This window comes from Urocitellus parryii, chromosome 13 (genome assembly GCF_045843805.1).
Source record: "Urocitellus parryii isolate mUroPar1 chromosome 13, mUroPar1.hap1, whole genome shotgun sequence".
NCBI classification, from domain to species: Eukaryota; Metazoa; Chordata; class Mammalia; order Rodentia; family Sciuridae; genus Urocitellus; species Urocitellus parryii.
In genome coordinates, this window is record NC_135543.1 from 63,665,271 (window position 1) to 63,689,812 (window position 24,542).

Here is a 24,542-nt window from a genome sequence, read left to right on the forward strand (position 1 = left end):
GGGCATGGGAAAGGGCACAGGGGAAGCACCAGTCACAAGGCCAGCCCTGTCTTCCTGCAGGAGTCCCTGCCAGGCCGGGACTCACTGGACCACAGCAGGACAGCACCAGGAGGAAGGTGCCAGCTCCTGTGCCCAGGGCACCAAGTCAAGGAGGAGACGCTACCAACAGGGCACAGAACAGTCAGGAGACCTTCCAGGAACGTGGCTGGAACCTGAGCTGGAAAAGCACCTGGCTTTATTTTTTGCTGTGAGACTGCGGGGCGCAGGGTCAGGCGGGGGCTGCGGGGCACAGGGTCAGGCGGGGGCTGCGGGGCGCAGGGTCAGGCGGGGGCTGCGGGGCGCAGGGTCAGGCGGGGGCTGCGGGGCACAGGGTCAGGCGGGGACCACGGGGTGCAGTGTCAGGTGGGGGCTGCGGGGCGCAGGGTCAGGCGGGGGCTGCGGGGCGCAGGGTCAGGTGGGGACCACGGGGTGCAGTGTCAGGTGGGGGCTGCGGGGCGCAGGGTCAGGCGGGGGCTGCGGGGCACAGGGTCAGGCGGGGACCACGGGGTGCAGTGTCAGGTGGGGGCTGCGGGGCGCAGGGTCAGGTGGGGGCTGCGGGGCGCAGGGTCAGGTGGGGGCTGCGGGGTGCAGTGTCAGGTGGGGGCTGCGGGGCGCAGGGTCAGGCGGGGACCGCGGGGTGCAGTGTCAGGTGGGGGCTGCGGGGCGCAGGGTCAGGCGGAGGCTGCGGGGCGCAGGGTCAGGTGGGGACCACGGGGTGCAGTGTCAGGTGGGGGCTGCGGGGCGCAGGGTCAGGTGGGGACTGCGGGGTGCAGTGTCAGGTGGGGGCTGCGGGGCGCAGGGTCAGGCGGGGACCACGGGGCACAGTGTCAGGCGGGGCTGAGGGGCACAGGGAACTTGGGAGCAGGGAGGGCGACTGGGGACTTGGCAGTGAGGAGGACACTCTGCATTTTCCCCTGGAGCCCCACCCACGCAGGGGCTCTGCCTCCGGGGCCCCTCCTGTTGGGGTCACATGCTGCCACCAAATCCAGCCTCTTGTCACGTCCACAGGGGCTGACCCTGGGTCCCAGGGCAGGCCCCCAGGCTCTGGTTCAGAGTCAGCACAGGAGGGGGCCCTCCTTCCAGGGCCACTGTGCACTCTGAGGAGCCTTTACACCACGTGACCCTGATGTCCACACCAGGACATTCCCCAGCAGAAAGGCCCAGGCCCCGGGGCCTGGGGTTGGCTCATTCAGCAGCGTGATTCCCCTAAAGGTGAACTTCCAACCCCACAAAACCTCACACCTCAAAGGAGCAAGACCCAGAGACGTCCATCACATAAACCAGAGGACGAGAGGGGCCCCGGGTCACTCCACACCTCCACAGCAGAGCCCAGGGCAGTGCAAGGCACAATGAGGCTGAACCGCGTCCTCAAATGACACAGAGGGACACTGACTCAGGGCTGCTGGTTCTGTTAGGACCCAATTCTTGTTTTGGTGCGGTGTCACCCTCTCCTGTTGCATCCAGGGCCACTGTGGGCCCTTGCGTAGTAGCAGGAGCCCTTTGGTGGCAGGCAGTACTGACCCAGGGCGGAGACCCTGGGCCATGTGCTCTTCTGCTCGGCACTAGGGATCCTCCATGGCAAGCAGCTCCCCCTGGGCTGGTCAGGGGGCCCTGGGGGAAACCTGGGGGTCCACTCCTAGAGGAAGAACGCCAGGGAGCCAGATCCCTGCCCTGATCTCAGGTCCCTGAGAACAGCAGCCTGAGCCCTGGGAAGCACCTTGGAGAAGAGGCCAAGCTTCAGACCAAGGCCAAGTTGACCTAATTTTCATCTAAAGACTTTGAATCATTCAAAAAAGTAGTCCCACATCTCGCCTGAAGGGCCAGAAATGGAACAGCCCATCCTGCTGAGGCCCCTGGCTGGTGTCCTGGGCTGGGCAGGCCTCTGGGGTCACTCGTGGGTACAGGGGCCAAGTATGGTCAAGCCCACAGCTTCTCATTTGGTCCTATGTGCTGCCGACCGTCCCGAGATGGCGACGGCTCCGTCTCTCAGCTCAAGACGGGGCCGGCCTCGGCAGACGGCGCCCGGCCCTCGGCGCCTCAGGGCCTGCGTCCCCGCTAGACTTGCGCTCGCAGCTCTTGAAGGAGTGCCCTGGCCAGTGCTCCTGGCCCAGAGGCTCCGGTGCCCAGCTGGTCCCATCTGTACACGGTCTGGTCCAGGAAGCCAATGACCTCCTGGGCGACGTCATGGGTGGGGGCCATCTGCCACGGGGGGAGAAGAAAGTTAGAAGACTCCCGGCAGACTCCCCTCCCGTCCTCCAACCCTGCTGCCCCGTCCACGCCAAGGGAAAGCAGGTCTCCTCTCAGAGGGGGCCCCGGCTCCCTGCAGACCAGCGCTCCACCCCGAGCTGCCGACTCCCCCGGGAGAGGAGGAAGCGGGAGTGACTGCAAGGGGCATGGAGTCCCGGTCCTCCCCAGTCCCCTCCTGCCAGCACCCTGCGAGGGCGCCTGTCACAGCCAGTCCTCGGCCCCATGGTTCTCCTCTGCCGTCCCAGAGCCCCACCAGGGATACCTGTCACACTTAGTGTCACATGTCCTTTGCTCTTCTTGGCTGTGACAGTCCCCAGATGTTTCTGGTTTTGACGGCCTCGATGGCTGCACTGGAGGGATTGTGTCGGCTGCCCCCAGACGGGCTTGGGGCTTGTCTGACACTTTCCCTTATTAGACCTGGGTCACAGGTAGGAGCAAGTGCCATCTGGAGTATCCAGGTGCTCTGTGCCAGCCTGACTGACCCCTGTGCACCTGTGTGACATGCCCCTGGATCACACGGCTGAAAAGCAGCGGCTTCAGCTCACCCCCGGCGGAGGCGAAGCTGGCTGTGGACACCCAGTGACGTGCACATCTCAGCTCTCAAGCACGGGGTCTCCCAGCCCAGGGGGCTCGGAAGCTGTGGTTTGGATGTGAGGCATCCCCGGAAACTGCACTAAGCTGTGCGAGACAGCTGAGAGGTGAGACGACAGGTTCCGAGCCCCTAAGATAGACCTTTCCTCCTCTAATGGTTCTCGTCAGGTCTTTGGGTCACAGTGGCGAAAACAGCTCTTTTTCTTCTGAGTCCTGTTCTAGTTTTTCATGGCTGTTTCCCTCGAGGAGAACCTGTGGCGTCTTGCTGTGCCCATGCGATCACCGCAGCCCGGTGCTAGCTGCACGCCCACAGCCTCGAGGTTCCCGTGCATGTGTGTGCGTGTGCACGTGTGCGTGGCGAGGACAAGGAAGACCCTCCCTCAGCCGCTCTCAAGCGTAGCCTCTCTCAGCTGGGTCAGAACCGGCCATCTCTCCACCGCCAGGCAGCACCTGCCCCCACCCACTCCTGGGACCCGCCCCTGCTCTGTCTGCAGTGTGACTGTTAGAGTCCACCCGTGGCTGAGATCACGCCTGGCTTCCCCATGGGTGCCGTGCTGTCCAGGTGCCTCTGTGCCGTCGCAGATGCATTCTGTGAAAGCACAGAGTGGACTCCCAAGTGTCCATGTGCTTGGTGGCCACGAGGGCCGGGGCTCTCTGCTCTTAGGCACACGGGAGCGCAGAGGCGGCTGGCCCTGGGCCTGCTGCACGGCACCACCTGCGGGGAGGAGGGCCTCCTGGAGGTCTCCCAGGGCTCTCAACAGGAGTCACGGAACCCACCAGTGGATTCAGAGCCACGTCATCAGAGCCTGCCTGGAGAGAGCTGGGCCCCGGACACTGTTCTGCAGGACCAGCGGCGGGGGCGGGCACTCCACCCCTGAGCTGCACCCCCACGCCCCCTTTGAGTGCTTTATGAAATCATAGTGAATATGCACGGCTTCGAGGTCCCCAGGACCGTCCATCACCCTGGCACCCACTATTCTATTCTGTCTCCATGAACTTGGGCACCTCAGGCCGTGGGGCCCTACGGCACTCTCCTGTGCCTGGCCTATTTTCCTTAGCATGAGACCTTCAAAGTCCATCTGTGTTACAGCCACGCACCAGGACTCCCTTTTTCAGGCCAAATAATATTCCACCACACACAAGGGCCTCAGTTGGTTCACCCTTTTGTCTGCTGCCGCCTTCCGGCTCTCGTAAGTGTGCCGTACAGGCTCTGTTCAAGCTCCTGCTTCTAGTTCTTGGGGGAATGTGTGTAAGAGTAGAAGTGCTCCATCCTGAGGAGTCCCATTTGGCCTTCTGAGGCACTGCCAAGCTCCTCTCCACAGGGGCTGGGCCCCTGCAGCCTCCCAGTCTCCGCAGCCTCAGCGTTTACTTTCTTTATTCTTTCACTGGCCTTCGTGAGGAGGGCGGTGGGCCTCACTGTGGATTCGGTCTGTACTTCCCTTGTGGCCCGTGCTGCTGACATCTGCCCAGTCCTTCCTGGCCATCTGCACACCCTTACAGCGGTGCCCAGTTGAGTGCTTCCCTGATTTCGAATCTGACTTTGTTGTTGTTGAGTTGAGGATTCTTTCCACATTCTGGATACCAAACCCTTGGCAGACACAGGACTTTAGAACATTTTCTCCCGTTCTGAGAACTGTCTTTGTAGTGTCTTGGTCGTATCCTTTGATGCCCAGCAGTTTCAATGTCCAGGAGTCCAACTGGCCTGTTTCCTGTAGGTGCCTGTGTCTCGGTGTCACAGTGAAGACATCCTGCCAAATCCCTGTCTGGCCCACATCCCCCCTCCTGTCACCTGGCTTTGGGAAGCAGTTCTTCACAATTAGCCAGGTTTTGGTAAGCAAACTCTTTGACCTGCAGTGTGAGCGGCCACTCAATGGGACCAGCCCGTGGGGAGACCTTGCCGTGTGGCCTGCGAGATGGCACCTCCTCCCTCTGAGCCGGTCTTCTCCTGTGGCGGAGGGTGCTGCACCGGCAGGCCAGGGGCCCCTCCCGCAGCCAACCCCACTGAACCTTCATCCTCACACTCTAAGGCCTGGGACCCTCGGGAAGACCCTTCCACCTGGAGGTTCAGGAAATCGGGGACTTACAAAGGCCATGGCTTCCCGGGCGATGGTGTGGCCTCTGGGAGCCCAGAGCAGGAAGTTGAGGAGGAGCTGCCTGATGAGCTGGGTGCACGCAGGCGATCTGGGGTCCCCCGGGCTGCTCTCCCCCAAAGCCTGCAGATCCCTGGCTGAGAGGCGGGCGCTTCCCGACAGCTCATGGAGGCGGCGGAGCACGGCCTCAGCCTGCACCTGCAGGGCAAGGGACGGGTGGGGTCAGGCAGCAGCACCCACAGGCTTCCAGAGCGCACTGGGTGCTCTGCAGGAGGCCCCAGGAAGGAGCCACCAGGGTCCAAAGGACGCAGGCAGAGCCCTGCGGCCAGGCCACACACACAGGAACGGCTGGGCCTCAGCTTGCTCACCCAGCAGCCATGCTCCACCCGGGGCCACCTTCTGTTGCAGGAAAGGAAATGGGAAAAAGTCCTCAGCAGAACGCAGCAAGGGGCTCCGCCCAGTGGGGACAGGGACAGCCAGGGCGCCAAGAGCCCACTGCTGGTACTGCCACCGCTGCCTTGGGGACACACACACACACCCATCCCACTGTCATACAGTCACACTCACATAGCCACACACTCACACACACAGCCACACACAGTCATCCAGTCACACACACTCCCAGTTACACACACAGCCACACACACTGTCATACAGTCATACACCCAGCCACACACTCACACACAGCCACACACAGTCATCCAGTCACACACACACACTTATATACAGTCATCCAGTCACTCACACAATTACACACACACACAGCCACACACACTGTCTCACACACACACACACACACTTACATACAGTCATCCAGTCACACTCAGTTACACACATACAGCCACACACACTGTCATTCACATGCATAGACTCATACACAGTCACACAATAGTCACACACACATACACACTCATACTCAAACACACATACACAGCTACATACACACACTAATATACTGAAATACTCATATACAGTTACACAGTCATACACACACACACACACACACACACACAGACTCTCGTGGCACAACTGTTTTGTCCGGGACACTGGGACAGGCTGTCTGTATGCCTTTAAGGCTCGGGCAGAGGTCAGAGTCTGTGCAAGCCACATAATGATGGTAACTGTTCTAAGTCTGGGGGTTGTTTCTGCATAAGAAATGCTCATTTCATGCTGAGACTCAGCTTGCTAGAGAAGGCACATCAGGCTGTGACTTGGAAACAATGCGAGGACTCAGAGTCGTGATGGGAAATGCCATGTGCACTCCCAACAGCCAGGCCCCAGGCTTCTGAGAGAGTGCTGGGCCTGTCCCCAGCGTTCCCACGGCCCGTTCTAGGGCAGGGCCAGTTCTAGGGCAGGGCACGGGCGGCTTCCCTGGAAGCCAGGCCTGGATGCCGCTGGCCACGGGCTACAGCACACTGTGGTGCTGAGTCAGCGCCACCAACCACAAGCCAGGCTGTGGGAAAGGCCCCGCAGGCCTCTCCCCACAGGACACACTGACCCACACGCACCCACCCTGGGCGGTGGCACGCCCTGCCTCTGACTGCCTGCCACCCCCTGGGGCCACGGGCTCAGGAGGCCGGCTCACACCTGCTCTGCTCTCTTTGGGCTGCCTCTGACTTTCTGCCGGCGCCCATTGTGCCCGCGGCCCCTTCTGCCCAGACTGGCCCTTCACTGCGTTCGTGTCAGAAGCTTCCATACAACTGCTAATACTTCAAATGCTGTCCAAGTTTTTCAGGAGAAAGATACAAGTTTTATTTTCCTCTTAAAATATTATGTCTTAGTCTATGTTATAAAAACTTACATGCTATGGAAAATTTGAAAAGAAAAAAGGAAAAAAATAAATAAAATCACCTATAACTCTCCCATCCAGAGAGTCACTGTTCCCGAGTAGGTTTATGTCCCTCTCATCTCCCTCTGTGCACGGGGACACACCACCCACTGGACATAGAGCCCTAGGAGCCAGCTGTTCACGGTGCCCACAGAACATGCTGTCTGAGTGCACAGTTTCTCCTGCTAAGAGGCCACCTGTGGTTAGGACACACCAGGATTCGTTCAGATGGCAGCCATCCTACTGAAAGCCTAGGCCTTCCCAGTGTTTGTGATTACAGACGATGCTGTGAAGGACATTCCTATACACGGAGCTGTACGTAACCGTTCCCTTAGGGTGACTCCTTGGGTGGAGCAGCAGGGCCACTGGGAGGAGCCTGGCCCGAGCCTTGGGCATCTGGATACCCGCATGGGATGTCGCCATGATCTGCTTCCATCAGCAGAGGAGATGAACACCGAATGGCAGAGAAGGTGGTCTGCCGTGGAGGGGCAGGCCCTCAGGCAGGCACCATGCCCCACTCTGCGCTCCACGCCTTGGGGACAGCCGCAGAACACAGGTGCTGCCAGGCTTGACCTGGCCACGCCGCTTAGGCCTTGCTTCTCCAGGCACCCGATGGACCACTAGGGGGTCAAAGCTCACAAAGCCCAGGTGCGAGAGGTCTGTGTTCTTGGGTCACCCAGAAAAACTCCCTCCCGTTCCCGGGTGTCACACACGCCAGCCTCGGGCCAGGTTCCCGGGAGGCAGGGGCCGGCACTGCCAACGGAAGCCCTGGAGTCAGCAGGATGGAGCAGCCAGGACGCAGCAGGCACCGCCTATTCTCAAGGAGTCAATCCGCTGTTATGCCAGAGGCCTAAGAATACCCACGTATGCCCAGGGCTGGGCTGTAGCGCAGGGCAGAGCGCCCGCCTAGCACGTGTGAGCACTGGGTTCCATCCTCAGCTCCACATAAAATAAACAAAAAAATAAAGGCATGCTGTCCATCTACACGTACAATTTTTTTTTAAAAAAAGGAGTATGTACAAGTTTTATTTAAAGAAACATCAAAACCTCCAAAACCAAGTTAACTAGTAGAAAGACGTGCCAATGTAGAACTTTCTAGAAATTAAATCTTACTGGAAAACTTCTGTCTCTGACCTTGAAAAGTGAATCTCTCTTTGTCAGTATCTATGGTCCCTAAGGAATTTAACACATACCTACCAACTTAGTTCACAAAGAGCCAAATATGAAATGCATATTAAAGGGCTTTAGAAATCATGAATGCTTTATATGTCTTAATTATTACTGTAAAAAATAAGATGATGAGAAACAGAAACTAGGATTTCCCTTAATTGGCTTAATGTGATCTTCAAAAGGGAAGAAATAGAAGGTTTTCTTTTTAATCAGATAGCTATCCTCAAATACATATGTGGATTATGGTAATTTCTTTAAAATGCAAGTCTTTAAACGGATACAACGTACAGACGGCTGTACTGGTCTGTTTCTTTCAAATAGCAGAATATACAGGGCAAACGAGCACTGCTCCATACATAATTAAGCCCCTTCCCTTTAATTATTAAAATCAGCAAAACGCACTGGCAGCTGGCAGTCTGCAAGCCCGCAGACACACATTGGCAGGGAGGTGCCAACCTTCCACAGACCTGGCTTCCGGTGATCACTGCATTCCAGAGAGCAGTGACGGTGTCCACCACTGCTGCTAGTCCTGGACTTAGCTGCTCTGTCATTCAGGAAATGACCACGGCTCTTTCGGAAGCAAAGTGGTTCGTATCATGTGAATGCTTTAGAAAGAGGTCTAAACAAAGCTGCAATGTGAGGATTCGCTGACTGACTCCAGAGAGCAGTGACTGGCCAGGCCGCCACGGCAGAGAGGACTCACTGCAGACCAGCCTCCCTGTGGCACCCCAGCACGCCCAGCCACACTCACCTGTCCCCCAGGGGAACATCATCACAAGCCCAGAGCTCGGGGGACGGGGACTCGGGGAAAGGCAAGCCCTCTCTGCCGCCCAGCCTGAGCACCGTGGCCTGCACCTACCATGGTCCGTGCTCTCTGCTGGGCCCCCTCCTGAGGGCCGTGGTAGAAGGCCAGGAGCCACAGCAAGGCTGCAGGCAGGTCCATGTCCGACCTCAGTAACTGCTCGGCGGCCACGTCAGCCCATCCTCCAAAGTGGGCGAGCAGGAACCAGCTCTGCAGGGGCCCTCCATGGGATCTGCAACAGAGCCGGGAAGCCTGGTTTTGCTTTTTCTTTCTCTTTGGCTGAGGATTCAACCCAGGGCGCTCCACACTTTTTATTTTTTATCTTGAGACAGGATCTCACTTAAGTTTCCCAGTCTGGCCTGGATCCTGTGATCCTCCTGCCTCAGCCTCCTGAGTTGTGCACCTCCGTGTGTGGCAGCTTTAATGTTTGTATCGGGCTTAAACTGTACTTGTTCACTCTAGAATGACCTGCCAAGAACACAGCTGCTCTCAAAACCTGTCAGAGTGCCACTCTGAACCCAGCAGAAAGCATCTAGAGGGACACCTCTCAAAACCCGATGTGTGCCAGGCTTGGTGAGAGGCTGAGGCAGGAGGATAAAAGTCCAAGGCCAGCATTGAGCAACTCAGTGAGGGCTTTAAGCTACTCAGGGAGACCCTGTCTCTAAATAAAATATAAAAAAGGGCTGGGGATGTGGCTCAGTGGTTAAGCACCCCTGGGTTCAGTCCTCAGCACCCAAACCCAAAACAAGCCCCATGTGCTCTGAGGACATCGGACATGGTGTTACCACCAGGTTCCTTAAATGAGCACAGCTGTGAGGAAGGAAAGTCTGGGCTGGTAACAGCAGATGTGATAGAGGATGAGACCCTGCAAAGCGCCTCCTGCCTGCGCCTGGCCTGCACACCTGGGCTGCTGTGGAGGTGGGCCTCCCTGCCATAGGGGCAGCCCTGGGCAGGCCAGAGCAGGAGAGGAAGTGGGTCCTGGGGTCCAGAAGGAAGCCAGCCTTTGGGACACAGGGGCAGAGGTAGGACATGGGGAGAAACCCGGGCGGCTTCCTTTCCAGGGAGACCCAGGTTCTGCTCAACGTTCCAGCAGCGGGGAATGTCTGCAGAGCGGTGTGTTCTCTGCCTCCCTGTCCTCACGGGGTGTCGGTGCCAGGAGGCTGACGTTTCTTGCAGGCTTCCCCGTCACACAGGGCCTGGGGTTGCTGAGGGTGCAGGCTGCACTTCTCTAGCTCAGGGACATCTTGGCAGGTGAGTGCCTGCCCTGCAGACCACAGGCGGGCGGGCCTGAGGTCAGGGGGGGTGGGGGCACTTCCCTCTGGACTGGCTGCAGGGACAAGAGTGCTCCAGGCTTCTCTGCAGCCAGTTCACAGTGGACCTGGTTTCTTCACGCCCAGGGGTCCCCCGAGCTCCAAGCATTGTCCTTGCCTCCCTAGCCACTGTGTCTGAGCCCTCCCTTAGAACACGGGATCAATGTTCTGAAAAGGATCCTGAGAAGAGTGGAGAACGCGGGAGGAGGGGCCGCTCAGTCCTGGTCCCTGGAGGACAGCAGCCCATCCTGTCCCAGAGGCACCAGCTGAGTCGGGTTGTTGCAGACCTGCGCTCCGTCTGTCTGCCTGACCTGTCCACCTGCACGGCTTGCCCCCACCTCTCACCAGGCAGACGACCATTTTCAAGTCAGGGCTACAGTCCCAGCTAGGCTGGAGGCTGAAGCAAGAGGATCCCAAGTTCAGGGTCAGCTGGGTAATTTAGCAGGATCCTGGGCCAGAAGTGCAGCTCAGTGGAGGGTGCCCCTGGGTCCAGCCCTGTGTGATGAGGGCCAGGGAAGGACCTGCAGCCTGCTCAAGGGGAAGGGCTGAGGGAAGGACCTGCCGGGAGGGGGCCTGGGGCAGTGCTGCTCACCCCTGGGGCTGGCCGTCCACAGCCTCTCTGAGCTGCTGGGAGATGAGCTGCAGTCGCTGGAGCCAGCATCCCTGGGGGAGACCTATGGGTGCAGAAAAGAAGTCAGAGGCAGACCCGGGAAGCGCCGAGCCCAGGAGGAGCAACCTGTGGGGAGCCTGGAGCGGTCTGAGGACAGGCCTCTCCTCTCCTGGTTCATGGCACCAAGCCCTGCTTTTCCCAGCCGGGATCTTCTCGGCCTGGGGAGGAAACATCTGTCCAAGTTACGCAGGGACAAACACGGGAGGGTCTGATGCAGTTACACGGAAGTGGGTGAAGGCTGCAGAAGCAGCTACCTTGTCACGTGGGCCACGCAGCCCGTGCCCCAGGGCTTTCTTTTCCATCCCCCTGACCTCTGCTCTGTCACTATAACTCGTGGTTCCGATGTATATGGAGACTGGACCAAAGCCACCGATGAGGAACGGGAATGGACCGTGAAGACTCTGGAATATGACCTTGGTTCACATTAAAGAAAAGAGGGAAAACATGTGGGCATTGTGCAGACAAAGGTTTCCGCATGCTCTCCTGGCCTCCTGTGGCTCTACGGTGTGCCAGCAGGCGTGTGCTCACAGCTCCCATCAAGGTCGAGTGACGGGGGTGACAGAACAGTGAGGACAGCTATGGGATACTGAGGGCGTCTCCAGGGTGCCAGGGCACAGGGCACCGCCTCGACTCGCGGAGCTCCCCAACCTTCAGCTCACAGCTTCTGGGGATTTTCATGTTCATGGTTTCTTTGAGTGGTTTAGTTACTTATTTTACTTCCCTCTCCTACGGCTGCTAGCTAGGGCTCAGCAGTGACCCTCTTTTGTGCCCCGGGGACCTCACAGTGGACATGAGATACATTTCCAATCCCAACGCCGCTCTAGTGCTCAAGCTAGAAAGGACATGCTGGGAAAGGACACGTCCCCGAGAGCAACAGGGCTTCTGGACTTCGGCTTGAAGTCACTCGTCTATGTGGGGCAGACGTCTAGGACAGGGACTATGATCCCCCAGAGATCCCACTGGGGCCACCCCCAGCATCTGAGGACAGCGCCAGATGGGTCACCTTGGGCCAGAGCCTTCATCTCCTAAAAAGGAGGAGGAATTCTGGAACATCCGCCTTCCTCCGGGGGTCCTCCTCCCTGTGGTGCCGAGGACGGGACGGCCAGGCGAGCCCTCCCGCACCGGGCCCCGACCCAGCCCCTCCACACAGGTCCCACTAGAGTCTGGGAGAAAGGAAGCCGAGGGACTGGTGGTGGCCCCAGCGCGCCCACCCTCCCTGCACCCTGAACAGAAGCTCACCTGTCCCATGGAGGCGGTGGCCGAGAAGGAAGGGCGGTGGCTGTGGTCTGATGGCAGGTGGCACCAGGGCTCCAACCCTCCGCCCCCTGGGTGAGGTGAGACTCCCCTGGGCTTTCCCGGCCTCGCCCTCCACCTTCCCTGCCCCTCAGCCCCAGCCTCGGTGGGGAGAATGGAAAACACAGAGCTGTTCCATCTGACTCAGACCCTCACAGAAGAGCCGGAGCCGCTCTCCCTTCTCCTTTCCCCTTCTTTTGGTCCGTGATCGTCACCAGGAAACGAGGCAGATTCTCATGTCAAAATCCTCAGAAGGTGAGGCCCGGGAGCTTAAGGGATCTTGGACACAAGGCCATCTCCATGGACAGATACGGGACTGAGAGGGAAGGGTCACTGCTGGCCAAAGGTCTTCCCAGATGTCCCTCTGGTCTGGACTCACCTTCGGGAAGTTGCGACAGCACGGTGGCAAGAGACGCAGGGGCGTGAGGAAAGTAGGCCTTGAACGCAAACCTCAGCTGCAACGGGATCCCATGGAAGAAGAGCACAGGCGTCAGACTCGCGGGGCGTGAGGAAGACAGCCTCCTGCGCTGCCCCGAGACCCGCTGCACTGACATGGGTGGACAGCCTCTTAAAGACTGACAAAGGAAATCTGCTTCCAATCACCTGATACATATTATACAGAGTAACAAACTTCTTAAACTCACCTTTTGGGACTTAAGAAAAATGAAGTTATGCTCTCCATGTCTTATCTGGCTCTTTACCCGACACAAACCCAATTACACAGGTCGCTCTCCCATTTCAGCCGGGCTTGGTGGCTCACGCCTGTCATCCCAGCGGGTCAGGAGGCTGAGGCAGGAGCAGTCAAGTTCAAAGCCAGCCTCAGCAATTTAGCAAGGCCCTAAAGCAACTCAGTGAGATCCTGTTTCTAAATAAATATAAAAAAGGGCTGGCGATGTGGCTCAGTGGTTAAGCACCCCTGGGTTCAATTCCTGCTACCAAAAAAAAACTGCACAACCTTCCGCTGCAGTAAGATCAGCTGGTATTCCCACCTGGTGTTTAAACAATAACAATGGCGGTGCTCACAGGCTCTGTGGGCCAAAGAGCTGGAGCACCCACCCCAAAGGCACAGCAGCTGTTTCCCACGGAGGCAGAACCCGGTCGGCCCAAGATGCACAGGCAGTGAGCCCGGTGCGGGGGTCTGGCAGACATGTGAGAGCATGTCACCAGTACCCAACCAACACACCCCGCTAGGTGCCCGGGACCCCACCCAGGAGGCTGATGTTTGGATTTCAACAAGGGATTAGCCTTGCTTGTTCTCGAGTTCCACGTAAACAGAACCCCAGCACGTCCACTCCTTCACTTCTGGCTGTTTGGGCCCAGCGTGTTTTTTTAAGGTCCACCCATGTAATTGCACGAGTTGTTCATTCTTTGTTGGTTGCTCAGAATTAGTCACCACAGGGACATGCCACAGTTCACCCACACTGTCCTGCTGACAGGCGTCAGGGCTGTTCCCAACTGGAGCCATTATGGACAAAGCTGCAGTTGACATTCATGTCCCTGTCTTTGTGGACAGCTGTTCCCACTGTTGGGCAAGTACCGCAGGAGAGGGTCACTGGGCCAGCGGTGCCAGTTCACTCCCCCCAGGGACGTGTGGATGTTCTAGATGCTGATTGATTCTGCCCTTTCTAGTGTCAGAGGACATCAGCTCATGCAAGCTTTTCTCAGTGGCCAATGACATCAAACAGTTTTCATATATTTACCACCAATTTATGTATCTTTAAGCCTTGGGTCCATCTTTAATTGGGCTGCCTCTAAGGAAGCTGAGAGCGCGCTTCACGTTGCCCGCCAGTCCTGCCGGAGAGGACGCCTCCTCCCAGCTGGACCTGCTGTTCATGCTCTTCAATGCTTTCTGCCAAAGGACAGGTGCTTCGATCCTGACGCAGTGTGACCAGGCCACTCTCCTCCTATGGTCACTGCTTCTGTTTGTCATTCCTTCTAAGAAGTCTTGCTTACCCCATGAGTGGGCATCCGGCTATTCACACCAATTGTTAATAACGTTTCTTTTCCCCACTAAGCGGCTCTGTCACAAATCAACTAAGCACACAGGTGTGTGGGTCTGTCTGGGCTCTGTTGAAATCTGTTTGTCCTTTTGCCAGTAACTCGCAGTCTTGATGACTGTAGCTTTCAGTCTTGAAATTGGCCGGGTGGATCTTCTGATTTTGTTTTGCAAAACTTCCCAACCCCTGCAGGTCCTTGGCACTCCCACGTGACTTGGGATTCAGCTTGTCCACTTCCATTTCACAAGCTGCTGAGGTGGACTGGGACTCGCTGAAGGCACGGGTCAGCCCAGGGAGAAGGGCACCAATAGCTCTGATCTGCTCTCCCCTGGCGTCCAAGTTGGCTTTGGTTTCCTCAGCAGTGCTGTGCAGTTCTTGGTGGGGGGCCGTGCGTCTCTGTTCAATACATTCACAAGGATTTTATGTGTTACTATGAGTTTCTCTCTTTCTTCTTTTACTTTGGTTAGTTTTTGCTTTATGCATTTTGGACGGGTTACTAGGCATTTATGGTTGGTATTTCTGCTGATGAACCGACTGCTCCATCCTCAGGAAATGTCCCTCCTTCTTGGTGGACCCCTGGTCTGGGCTCCATCTGTGCTGACATGGCCTCCTCTTTGCATGACACATCTCTTTCCCTCCATTTCCTTCCGACCCACCCTGGTCTTCATACTCAGGATGGGTAAGTGGAAAACAGCACACAGCTGGTCATTTGTTGGTGTTTTTTTAAAATTTAATCTGACATATGGGCCTTTGTATTAGAATACTTAGTTAATTCATTTACTTCTCGAAGTTTTTTTAAAAATATTTATTTATTTATTTTTAGTTGTAGTGGGACATAGTCCTTTATTTATTGATTTATCTATTTTTCTATGGTGCTGAGGATGGAACCCAGGGCCTTGCACATGCTAGGTGAGAGCTCTACCACTGAGCCGCAGCCCAGCCCTACTTTTTGAAGTTAATGTGCTTTTGGAATGTTTGGGTTTAGGTCCATCTTTGGTGCCATCTATTTTCTTCTTCTTCTGGTGGCTAACAGCTCTGTCTCTGCCCACCCCATGTTGGGGCCCAGTGAGTGGCCCCCAAGCCCCTAGACCCCGTGGCCTGGCGGGGACACTGTTCTGAATTAAAAGCAACTACAACTCCAGTCCAGAGGCAGAGCGCCCAAGGCCAGAGGCCCGGGAACAGGGGAGGGGGCTATGGCTGAAGAGCACAGCTGCTCTGGCAGGGTCCTCTGGCCCGACCTGGGGTCCCAGGAGGCCATGGCTGAGCTCGCTGGAGGTCAGGTCCTAACTGGGAATATGAAGAGTGCGCAGGAGAACGAGGAATGATCCCTACGGCGACAACTCAGAACGGCTGTGAAAGCCAGTGCCCTCCGCGGAGCTCTGCTCCCAAATTCCAGGGTCAGCACCACTGAGGTCCCCAGGAAACAGAGGACGGGGAAAGTCAACCATAAATACTTATTGTTTCCTTAGAAAGTAGGAACATCTGCTAAGACCTGAGCGGCTCCTTGGGCTAGGGGAGGAGGGGGACCCTAGGGCCAAGCACCCCAGCTCTGCCCTACAGATCAACTGCAGACAGCAGAGGGGACCTGCCGTCCTTCCTGGGGAGGCAGCCAAAGAGCCACACACACACGCCAAGTCTGTGCCTGAGACACCAGGCGCCTCACAATGCCCGCAGTGAAAGTCACCTCTGCTGGGGGGTCCCTCGGGTCCTCCAGCTTATGGATAGCACCTCCTGGTCACTGCCGTTCTTTGCACTGTCATTGGAGTCTTCGCCTGCCCCCTTTACCCACCCCCTGCCTCTGACAGGATGGACACTCGCATGAACAATGTCCAGGGCTGCTCTGTGAGAAGTGGTCCTTCCTACCTGGCCCTGCCTAGCTGGGCTGCAGGAAACCTCTCCCTGGCTGAGGGTTGATCCAGCCAGAGGGACAAAGCGTAAACACGGCCTGGGGTCTTCCTTGAGGTCTACCTGCTGAGCGGTGCATCACCTCTAACACAGCACCAGGTACCAGGCAGGAAACTGTCCTGACTTATTCCAGCTAAAACGGTTTCACCTTTGCTGGGGCATTTATTTGGATGCTTTCTTCATGAGCAAAAGTCCATCTGAATCTCTAAAAATAGCCAGGTGTGGTGGCTACTCAGGAGGCTGAGGCAGGAGGATCAAATTCAAGGCAATTTAGGACAGACCCCCACCCCAGGGTAACTTAGTGAGACCCTGGGTCCAAGTAAAATAAAAATAAAAAGGGGTGGGGATGAAGCTCAGTGACAGAGGCCCCAGTACCACGACTGACCAAAAAACTGTCATAAACAGCTCAGTGGCAGAAGGTATTTAGCACATGCAGGGGCTGGGGTTTGGCCCCCACTACCACAACCAAAAACAAACAAATAATTTTTTAAAATAAAAGTGTTCTTTTCAGGTGAACAGCCTTTTCCTCTGGGGCGAAGTGAGTGACACACAGAGTGTAACGAACCTGCTTGTTTTCCTTGTCCCGAGCTTCCAGGAAGCACCGTGTAAACACCTGAAGAGCAGCCTGGACTCCCGGGGCCCCATCCGTCTCCAGGAGTGCACACCTGCACAATGCGACAGGATCAATGCCTGAGTAACACGGCAAACCTCCGCCCAGACTGCAGTCAAGGCAAGCAGGGGCCATCCTGGGCTGAGCCTCAGCAGCTGCCATCAGACTGCAGTCCCCGCGTGGAGAGGCAGGAGAGACCTGTTGCTCCCTTTCTAAATACTTTCTTTACAAAGACATGAACTCGCTCTTGGTTCGTGCATTATTAACACTGTGTGGCGCTCGAGGAGGCTGCGCGCTCCTGAAGGCATCTGTGCACCACTGGCCCAACATGCGACATCAGCAGATATTTTGCTTTCATAAGCAGCAAAGGGCCAAATGGCTCAGTCAAGTCCCCCAGCAAAGCGGCTGGAAAATCTCCGTGTACCTGATTTGTTTCCATGCATTTCCATACAATTAGCTTTTTGCTTGTTTAAGTAAAAACAAAAAACAACAACAACAACAAAAAAAAAACAAACCAAGCCAAATCAAAACCCTGCAGCCTGGCTTGCTTTACGCTAAGACAGAACTTTGCCATCTTACTTCAGGGCCATTTAGCCCAGAGCTGGCGTGTTTCAAGACGTACCAGTGGCAAGTTATTTGTTGTAAACTCCCTTTCCCCAGAGTCACCGCTGTGTGTGAGGCCGGTGAGGCAGGGGGAGGGTCTGGGCCCTGCTGCCCAGCATCTGCCAGAGGCTGGAAACACTCTGGGTAACAAGTCCCTCAAAGGGGGCCTGGTCTCAGGATTCTGTGGCTAATCCCCCAGATTCCGGGCCATAACCCAGTATGCTGCGACCCTGGCCCTCTAAATCCAATGCCCCCCGCAAAGGACTCACATTTTAAAATAAAAAGTCATGAGCTAGTTAGAAGATAACACGCATGGCTTGCTCTGCCTTTCAGAGGAGTTCTGTTAAGAATGGCTTGATTTGTGCTTCTCCGCTGCCCCTGGCTGAAAGCCTTTTACAAAGCACAGCGGCCCTCGTGTGGTGAGGTAGGGAACTGCACCTCTTCATTCAAGCTGAGAAAGAGCCCACATGGATATTTCATGATCCTAACATCCAGTTTGATTCTGCTTTTAGAATTTAAAACGATCACAAAAAAGAAAGTTATCTTAATCCTTTGAAATAGATTTTAAATATACATTGACTTTTGACTTTACCTTTAATTACCAAAAAGCCTAGCCAAAAAGCCGAGTCAGAAACTCAAGTTTCCTGTGGTATAGCCAGACGACTGCAGATTTTTCAATGATGCTTGGAAGCTGAGCATTTTTAGATCAACTGCTAGCAGAAACAGCATAATATTTACCTGAACATCTCATCGACAATTCTGAACACAGCCGGGTGGCAGGCTGCTTGAGGCTGTAAAACAAACAGATCAGGAGGTGAGACTACAGGTATTTCATCAATAATAATTTGCGTTATGGGGCAGATGGCTTGTCCAGGGCTGCTGGTATGGAGAAATGGGCATAATTCTTTGGGTTAGGAAAGAATAACAATTCATATGTGGTGGGTTGGGAGGCACGAGCAAATGCAGTGGTCCTCTCTGGGTAGGGATTACGGCAAGCTTCATCTTCTCCTTGTCCTCTGTGTGTCCCACATATCTATAATAAGCCCATATGATCCAGAAAGATGCATAAGTTTCATGGACAATTCAAAAATACCTCCTACCGGCATGCTCTAGTGAAAACACAGAGCCCGCCTGTGTGGCTAGTTTTATTTATATGTGCCCTTGTCTGACTTCCTCGACTGGCCTGGAAGTGCCTCAAAGTCAAGTCTTGGCCTTCTGTCTTTGGTTCCTGCTTATTTAGTAACGAGTACATAATAAATTAAAATTACTATTGAGGAAACCAGGAAACTGCCACACTAGGCGAAATGACACCACTTATTCGACGCACTATGACTTAACACCTTTAATTATTTAGGAAGAAAAGATGGTTATGAAGGAAAAAGGCAGCTTCATCTCAAACGATGATTACCTCGTTTGCTCTATCATGATCGGTTTCAGTGACTGACACCTGCAGAAGCTGGCCTCCTGTGGCCTCCAGTGGGGATCCGAGCTCTGTGGGTCTGACCCAGGTTCCATATCTTTTTGGCCAGAGCTCAAAGAATGGGTTTTTGTCTGACAGAAACACCTATTTGTGTTATAAAAGAGAGATTTTGCAGTAGCATCCCAATGTTGGTAGGTCAGGCTCTACAGGGAAGTTCTTCGAAGCACACTGCCCTGTGCACTGCCCTGGGAAGCATTTTCACAAGAAGAACAAACGGCTGTACTCTGCCTCGGCAGTTTTCTGGACCACCCTGTAGAAAGCATGGTGCCCACGCCAGCTTGCCCCTTCCTGGTCTGGGATGGCGTCTTGCGACATTGAGTGTTCGCCATCTAGTGTTCACGCTGAGCCACTGCAGGCTGCCCCAGAAGGCCACAGGCAGGGGCACTGCCACTTGTTGGTGAACGGAGATAGATCTGTGATTTGCACGTTAAAATTCTCTAGTACTGACACAGAGTAACCCAGGGTCCCTAAGCCTTCACCAATTCCCACTTTTATCTAAAATAAGCCAATGTGAAATGCTCGGTATTTAAGAAAATAACTCACAGAGGAAAGGTCGCTTGCTTCCTGGCTTTGATCTTAGCAAGCCAGTTAATCTTAGCCTTGCTGTAACAATTATTAAGAGGTCACTGGATATATGCCCGGAAAATATCACAAGTTTCTATGTATCCAAAATGGATAAGACCAAGCAAGGGACAAGCATCACGGTCCCCAGGAAGCGTGCTTTGCCTAGGTCTGCAGACCAGGCCTCAGTCTTCCAGGTAGACCACCTGCCTCTAGAGTGTTGGGGACCAACAGCACTGCTGCGTGCCCACAGGAGGACAAACAGTCCCGGCAAATGCACAGGGAGAACAAAGACCAGGATGGAAAACAGCAAAAGAGAAACATTTCCTTTTGTTCTAAATGGCCTAACTACCCCAGGGCCATCCTGAGGGTTGAGCTAGCTGCCAACCTCCACATTTGATTACATGGATCTCTGGATGGCCAAGGAAAGCATGATCCAAGGGGTAGATTGGGGCTGCCATGAGAGCCAAGGGGGAATTGAGTGAGAAAGTTCTACAGTCAAACAAGAATGAGTGCGAGAAAGAACTTAGGAGTGTTTCCCAGCAAGAGAGCTCCATCGAATGCTTCAAATGTCCCCAGGCTGTGTGGAATCTGCCTGTTCCCCCATGCAGTGGACTGTCCACTTACAATTCTTTCTTTCAAATATTTCAGAACCTCATTTACTCTCCACCAACCGTTAGCTCTTGGAGGCCAGGAGGTAGGGGAACTCTGCTCAAATAGCAGCAACAGGGATCTTGATGCTCAAAGCAATCTCCCTTCCTGCCCAGCTGTGAGCAGCTACTTCTCCTGGCACCCTTTGCTGTTAGTCTTTAAAATGAGACTCTAACTTTTTTCAGTGAGACCCCTCAAGAGGACTGAAGTGCTCTCAGGTTTGGCACGTGTGCCCATGACATCAAATCACAAAAGCACACACTGAAGCTGTTTTTCTTACCATGAGAATCTTCTTTGGAAGCCACATCTCCCCTCAAGCCTTCATAGCACCCTTGCAAGTGATAAGGCAAACATTTAACCCCTCTGTCTCCTGCTGTACTGATCAAGGGGGAGCTCTGGTGACAGGCATAGGTCACTGTCATCCAAGGTTCTGGAGCCTAGCTCAGAGACCCCATGGTCTGTGCAATTATCTGTCCTTGAAAATGAGGAAAGAAAAGCTTTCTTGGGTCCATCTGCTCGTCTGTTTTTCTCCATCCCACCAAAATCTGTTCCTTCTCAAGCTCCCTCTTCTCCATCTGGCCTAACGATTTTCATGCACAGATTATTTCAAGTCTAAGGAAACCCTGTCGTCAGGAGGCTATCAAGAACACAAGTTTGCCTTCTTCCCTCCTCCAATCCTTCCCCTAAATGTCAGAGGACAGACAGACAGGGATGACAAGCAGCTGTAGACGCTTGGTCTCGCCTTCCTTGGGCCTGGGTGGTTCTGCTGGCTGTGCACCTGCCCTCCTTCCAGCCTGCCCACCAGCCCACCAGCCCACAGCCACCTGGAACCCCCCTCTGCCTCCAATGGCTGGTCCACAGCTGCCCGAGAGCAGGGAGGCCATCACTGTGGAGGAAGGGCACAGCAGCCATGCTTGCTGCTGCTGCTGCTTGGGAGAGGAGAGGGACAGGCCCTGCCACCAGCCCAGAGAGCTGTGGACAGCATTGACCTCCAGTTCTGCCCACAGGTGTTTTTATTCTGTCTTCATCCCAAACCACAAACAATGACCATTACAAACACACAGAAGAGACTTGAGAACACAGATGAGCAAGTCTCAGGAAGAAATATTCATCTCTTTCCATTTTTTGATTCTATGCATGTGAGAGAGACACAGAAAACAAACCAGAAAGGGAAATCAAATCATGATTTGAGGTAATTCACAGCTAAAGCAAACGCCTCTTAGAAAAAACTACAAAGGTGGCCAAGGGCAGGAACTCCCCAAGTCTCTTCCCATCACCACTCTTCATGGACACACGCCCCTTCACCATCGAGACGGAAGGTGCAGATGAGCAGCAAGGAGCTGGAGCGTAGGGAGCTCGCCATGGATTCTCTTTCCAAGGCCCATCTGAATGCTCAGGAAGTGATCATCTGAGCAATCTGCAGAAAGACTCCCCCTCCACGTGGCCCACCAGCCAGGCTGCCTGGTCCTGCGAGGATCCGACTGTTGGGAGCCTCTGTCGCCAGCTGGTATATACATATAAATCAAAGGGCAACTATATCCACCACGAAAGCTTTCTACTTAAAAAAGATTCTCCCTAAGATTAATTCCAACAATAAACGCCTTTATTGAGTTAAAGAATGATTTGGTTTTCAAACAATCTATTTATATAAAAACCTTCACATCTACCATATAAAATTAGGCATCTTTATAAATATGTATTTTTCATGATGCCATTTCTCCCCCTATTTTCAAAATGCTAAACATAAAACTGTAAATATTCCTTTTACGTTTTAGGATCTATTTTGTTTTAAAACATTCAAGTTTCTTACAATAAATTTGGGTTTAGAGGAATTATTCTTTCTTTTTAATCTTTACCAGATGTTGTTTATACTACGAGCAATTTTTTTTCAGTACTCCATAATGCAATTATTGTTTAATTAGTGATAAATCTGTCATTCCTGGGCTTAAAAACTTAACAAGTACCAAATGTACTTTTGCGTTTTAAATTTACACACGCTCTGTAAGACACTGATGTGGGAGGTGCACCTGGGGGATGCCCAGCTCTGGACGCTGGACAAAAATCCCTGAAATCTGGTCCTTGGACCAGTGCCGGGATCCAGCCAGCCTGCGTGCAGAGCCTGAGCAGGAGAAAGTTTTCTCGGTGCCCACGCCACTCTGGGGCCAGCCTGAGTGGTAAAGGACGCCTGGGGCATGGCTGCCCTGGCTTTTGTTGCTGTCCGCCTGTGTGTTTTCCCTCGAAGGCTCCATCTTTGCCTGGCTGCAGGGTCACATCCCCAGCAGGGACACGGTCCTGCAGTCTGGGCTTTCTCTACCAGGCAGTCCAGGGGCATCTGGTGCCCCCCAGAGGCCAGCCCTGGGAAGTGCAGCTGCTGCCTGGAGGCAGAGCCCACAGCTTCAGCCACTGCTGAGAGTCTTCCACTCATGCATCACATTAAAAAGGAAATACTTAAAAGACTGTGGAGGGGAGAAGGAGGAAAAGAAAACTCTAGAGCATCAGTGACAGCTGTCTGTGCACAGAAACGGACCACATGGTGCAGGCTGTGGAGCTGTTTCCAGCACAGCATTTTGTGAAAGGGACCTTGTGCCCTGGGACCTTGTGGAAACAAAGTCCCTTTTTCCTTTTGAAATGGTCACGACTGCTGTCTGGAGAAAGAAGACAAGTGCACACTCTGGCTCACACCAAGAGCCCCGAGGTGGCCGGAGCTTAACGAAAGCTTAGGCTCTTTCGAGTTAAGAAGTGCTTTGGTGGAGCTGTGAGGCCTTTTAGGCAGGAGGATTGGGGAGGAGTGGACTCCTTACCTGGGCACAAGACCCAAACCAACCCTGCCCCCTCAGTGCCAGCCTCTCCATACGCTGGGGAGGTGCCCAGCAGCTCCTCAGGACACGGCTGCAGTAGCCATGGCTGCAGGTTCAGGGTGCCCCGCCCTGGCACACAGCAGCACAGTGCAGCCCCCTGCCACCTGGCAGCCTTCTCACTCAGGCGGGCTCCAAACAATGGCTCTCGGGGCCCACCAACAGAACCCAGGGGAAGCCAGCCTCGGGAACCCAGAGGCTGCATGCTTTGCGAGTGGCTTCCACTGCTCTTGGTGACAGCACCAGTCTTTAAGGGCAGGTCTGAGGCCAGGGGTTGTGGTCTTCCAGTGACGGTGCTGTTAGGGAGCAAAGCACCGTCTGTCTTTTCTTTTCTTTCTTGTTGCTGTGGTTTGCTTGGGTTCTGGGATTGAGCCAGAAGTGTTCCACATCCCCAGCCATTTCTTATTTTTTACTGCGAGACAGGGTCTTGCTGAGTTGCTTAGCGCCTCACTAAATTGCTGAGGCTGGCCTTGAACTCATGATCCTCCTGCTTCAGCCTCCTGAGTTGCTGGGATTATAGCCACCACTCCTGGCTAAGACCATCTTCTTTTAAGAAGTAACAGTCTGTACAGTAAAAACTGGGGTTAAAACTTGTACAAACTTCAATTTATCTGGGGGCCACCATCTGTGGCAAGCAGCCACGTACTAGGGGACAGTTTGGTCCATGGAAGCCAAAGGATGAGCCTCAAAAATAAACAGTTTGGAAAACTCATTTTTATTTTAGAAGCCAAAGATGTGTGTGTGTGTGTGTGTGTGTGTGTGTGTGTGTGTGTAAAATTCATGTGACAACAGACCAGTCCCTATCACTTGGAGTCTCAGTGGAGCACACCAGGCCTCTGCAGTCCTGAGAGGCCAAGTAACATCTGGGAGGTCACTGCACTCTACAGCACTTTCATCTTGTGCTTTGCTCTATCTTGGTAACTATAGAATTTCCAGGACTCGTTGTGTAGAGTCCCCAGAGATGGAAATATAATTAACGGCGTTCCATATAAAACACGAGTTACGTAGACCATCACGCTTTGATTACTCTCAGAGCCCGACTCTAATGTAATAGGCATCGGGTTTCCTCTGCAGCACAGCACAGCAGGCTGGTGCTGGGTCTTGGAGATCCAGCTGATACCTCGGCTCGGTCCTGTCACTGCACCAAGATACTGCGCTGCGATAAACAGGTCGGATGATGCAATTAGGAAGCAGTTCTTCAGGTTACCCCTGTAATCACTCTGTAGGTCACAGGCTTGTTCCAGCCCGAGGGGCCCTCGGGCATGGCAGGCCACGATGCCTGGGGAGAGTGGCCCACGCCAATCAGGGGCTTCTAGCCAGTCTGTATCGTAATTACCTCCCATGAACCATGAGGCACAGAGAGGTCACATCCTGCCAATGCCACAATAAATTAAACCAAATAACACCCTCTAGAATCTCCTTTGAACCATAATAAAAGCTCTGAATCTCTAACACATGATCCCGATAAACTCTTGGGGAATCGATGGGCGCTGGCGTTGTTCACCGGGCGAGGCTACGGTCCACTACAAACAGTGCCTGAAGATTCTGCAACGTGGTGTCCGAGGGGAGAGGCGCCTCTCTCTCTCTGCTATGCTCACTAAAGTGCCACTCAGGTAGAAGGGACACAGGGGAGGTTCAGAGAAGAGCCACAGGAGCAATGAAAGGTCACGGAAAAACCGACCGGGCGGGAACTTCTCCACTGAAAGGAGACTCACAGAAAACTGATCAACCCTCCCAGAAGCACACAGTCCACTTTCTCTATTTTACCGCTGAGAAGCAACCAGAAGAAAAGTGCCTTAAATTACAGCATGCGCGTTTAAGTCAGAAATAAAATTACGAG

At 54.3% G+C, this 24,542-nt stretch overlaps 1 protein-coding gene across 1 annotated transcript in view; it reads right to left on the bottom strand.

Moving 5' to 3' along the window:
* Positions 1 to 310: 310 nt before the first annotated feature.
* The window catches only part of Fancc (FA complementation group C), a 131,119-nt gene continuing 106,887 nt past the window's right edge, over positions 311 to 24,542 (bottom strand). Inside the window, exons 9-15 of the mRNA XM_026402001.2 lie at positions 17,894 to 17,946; positions 16,508 to 16,607; positions 12,420 to 12,495; positions 10,670 to 10,751; positions 8,825 to 8,999; positions 4,962 to 5,165; positions 311 to 2,238 (exon numbers count right to left, since the gene is read on the bottom strand). Coding sequence (XP_026257786.2) covers positions 2,095 to 2,238; positions 4,962 to 5,165; positions 8,825 to 8,999; positions 10,670 to 10,751; positions 12,420 to 12,495; positions 16,508 to 16,607; positions 17,894 to 17,946 — 834 coding nt within the window. The 3' untranslated portion in view covers positions 311 to 2,094. The remainder of the gene's footprint in view (positions 2,239 to 4,961; positions 5,166 to 8,824; positions 9,000 to 10,669; positions 10,752 to 12,419; positions 12,496 to 16,507; positions 16,608 to 17,893; positions 17,947 to 24,542) is intronic.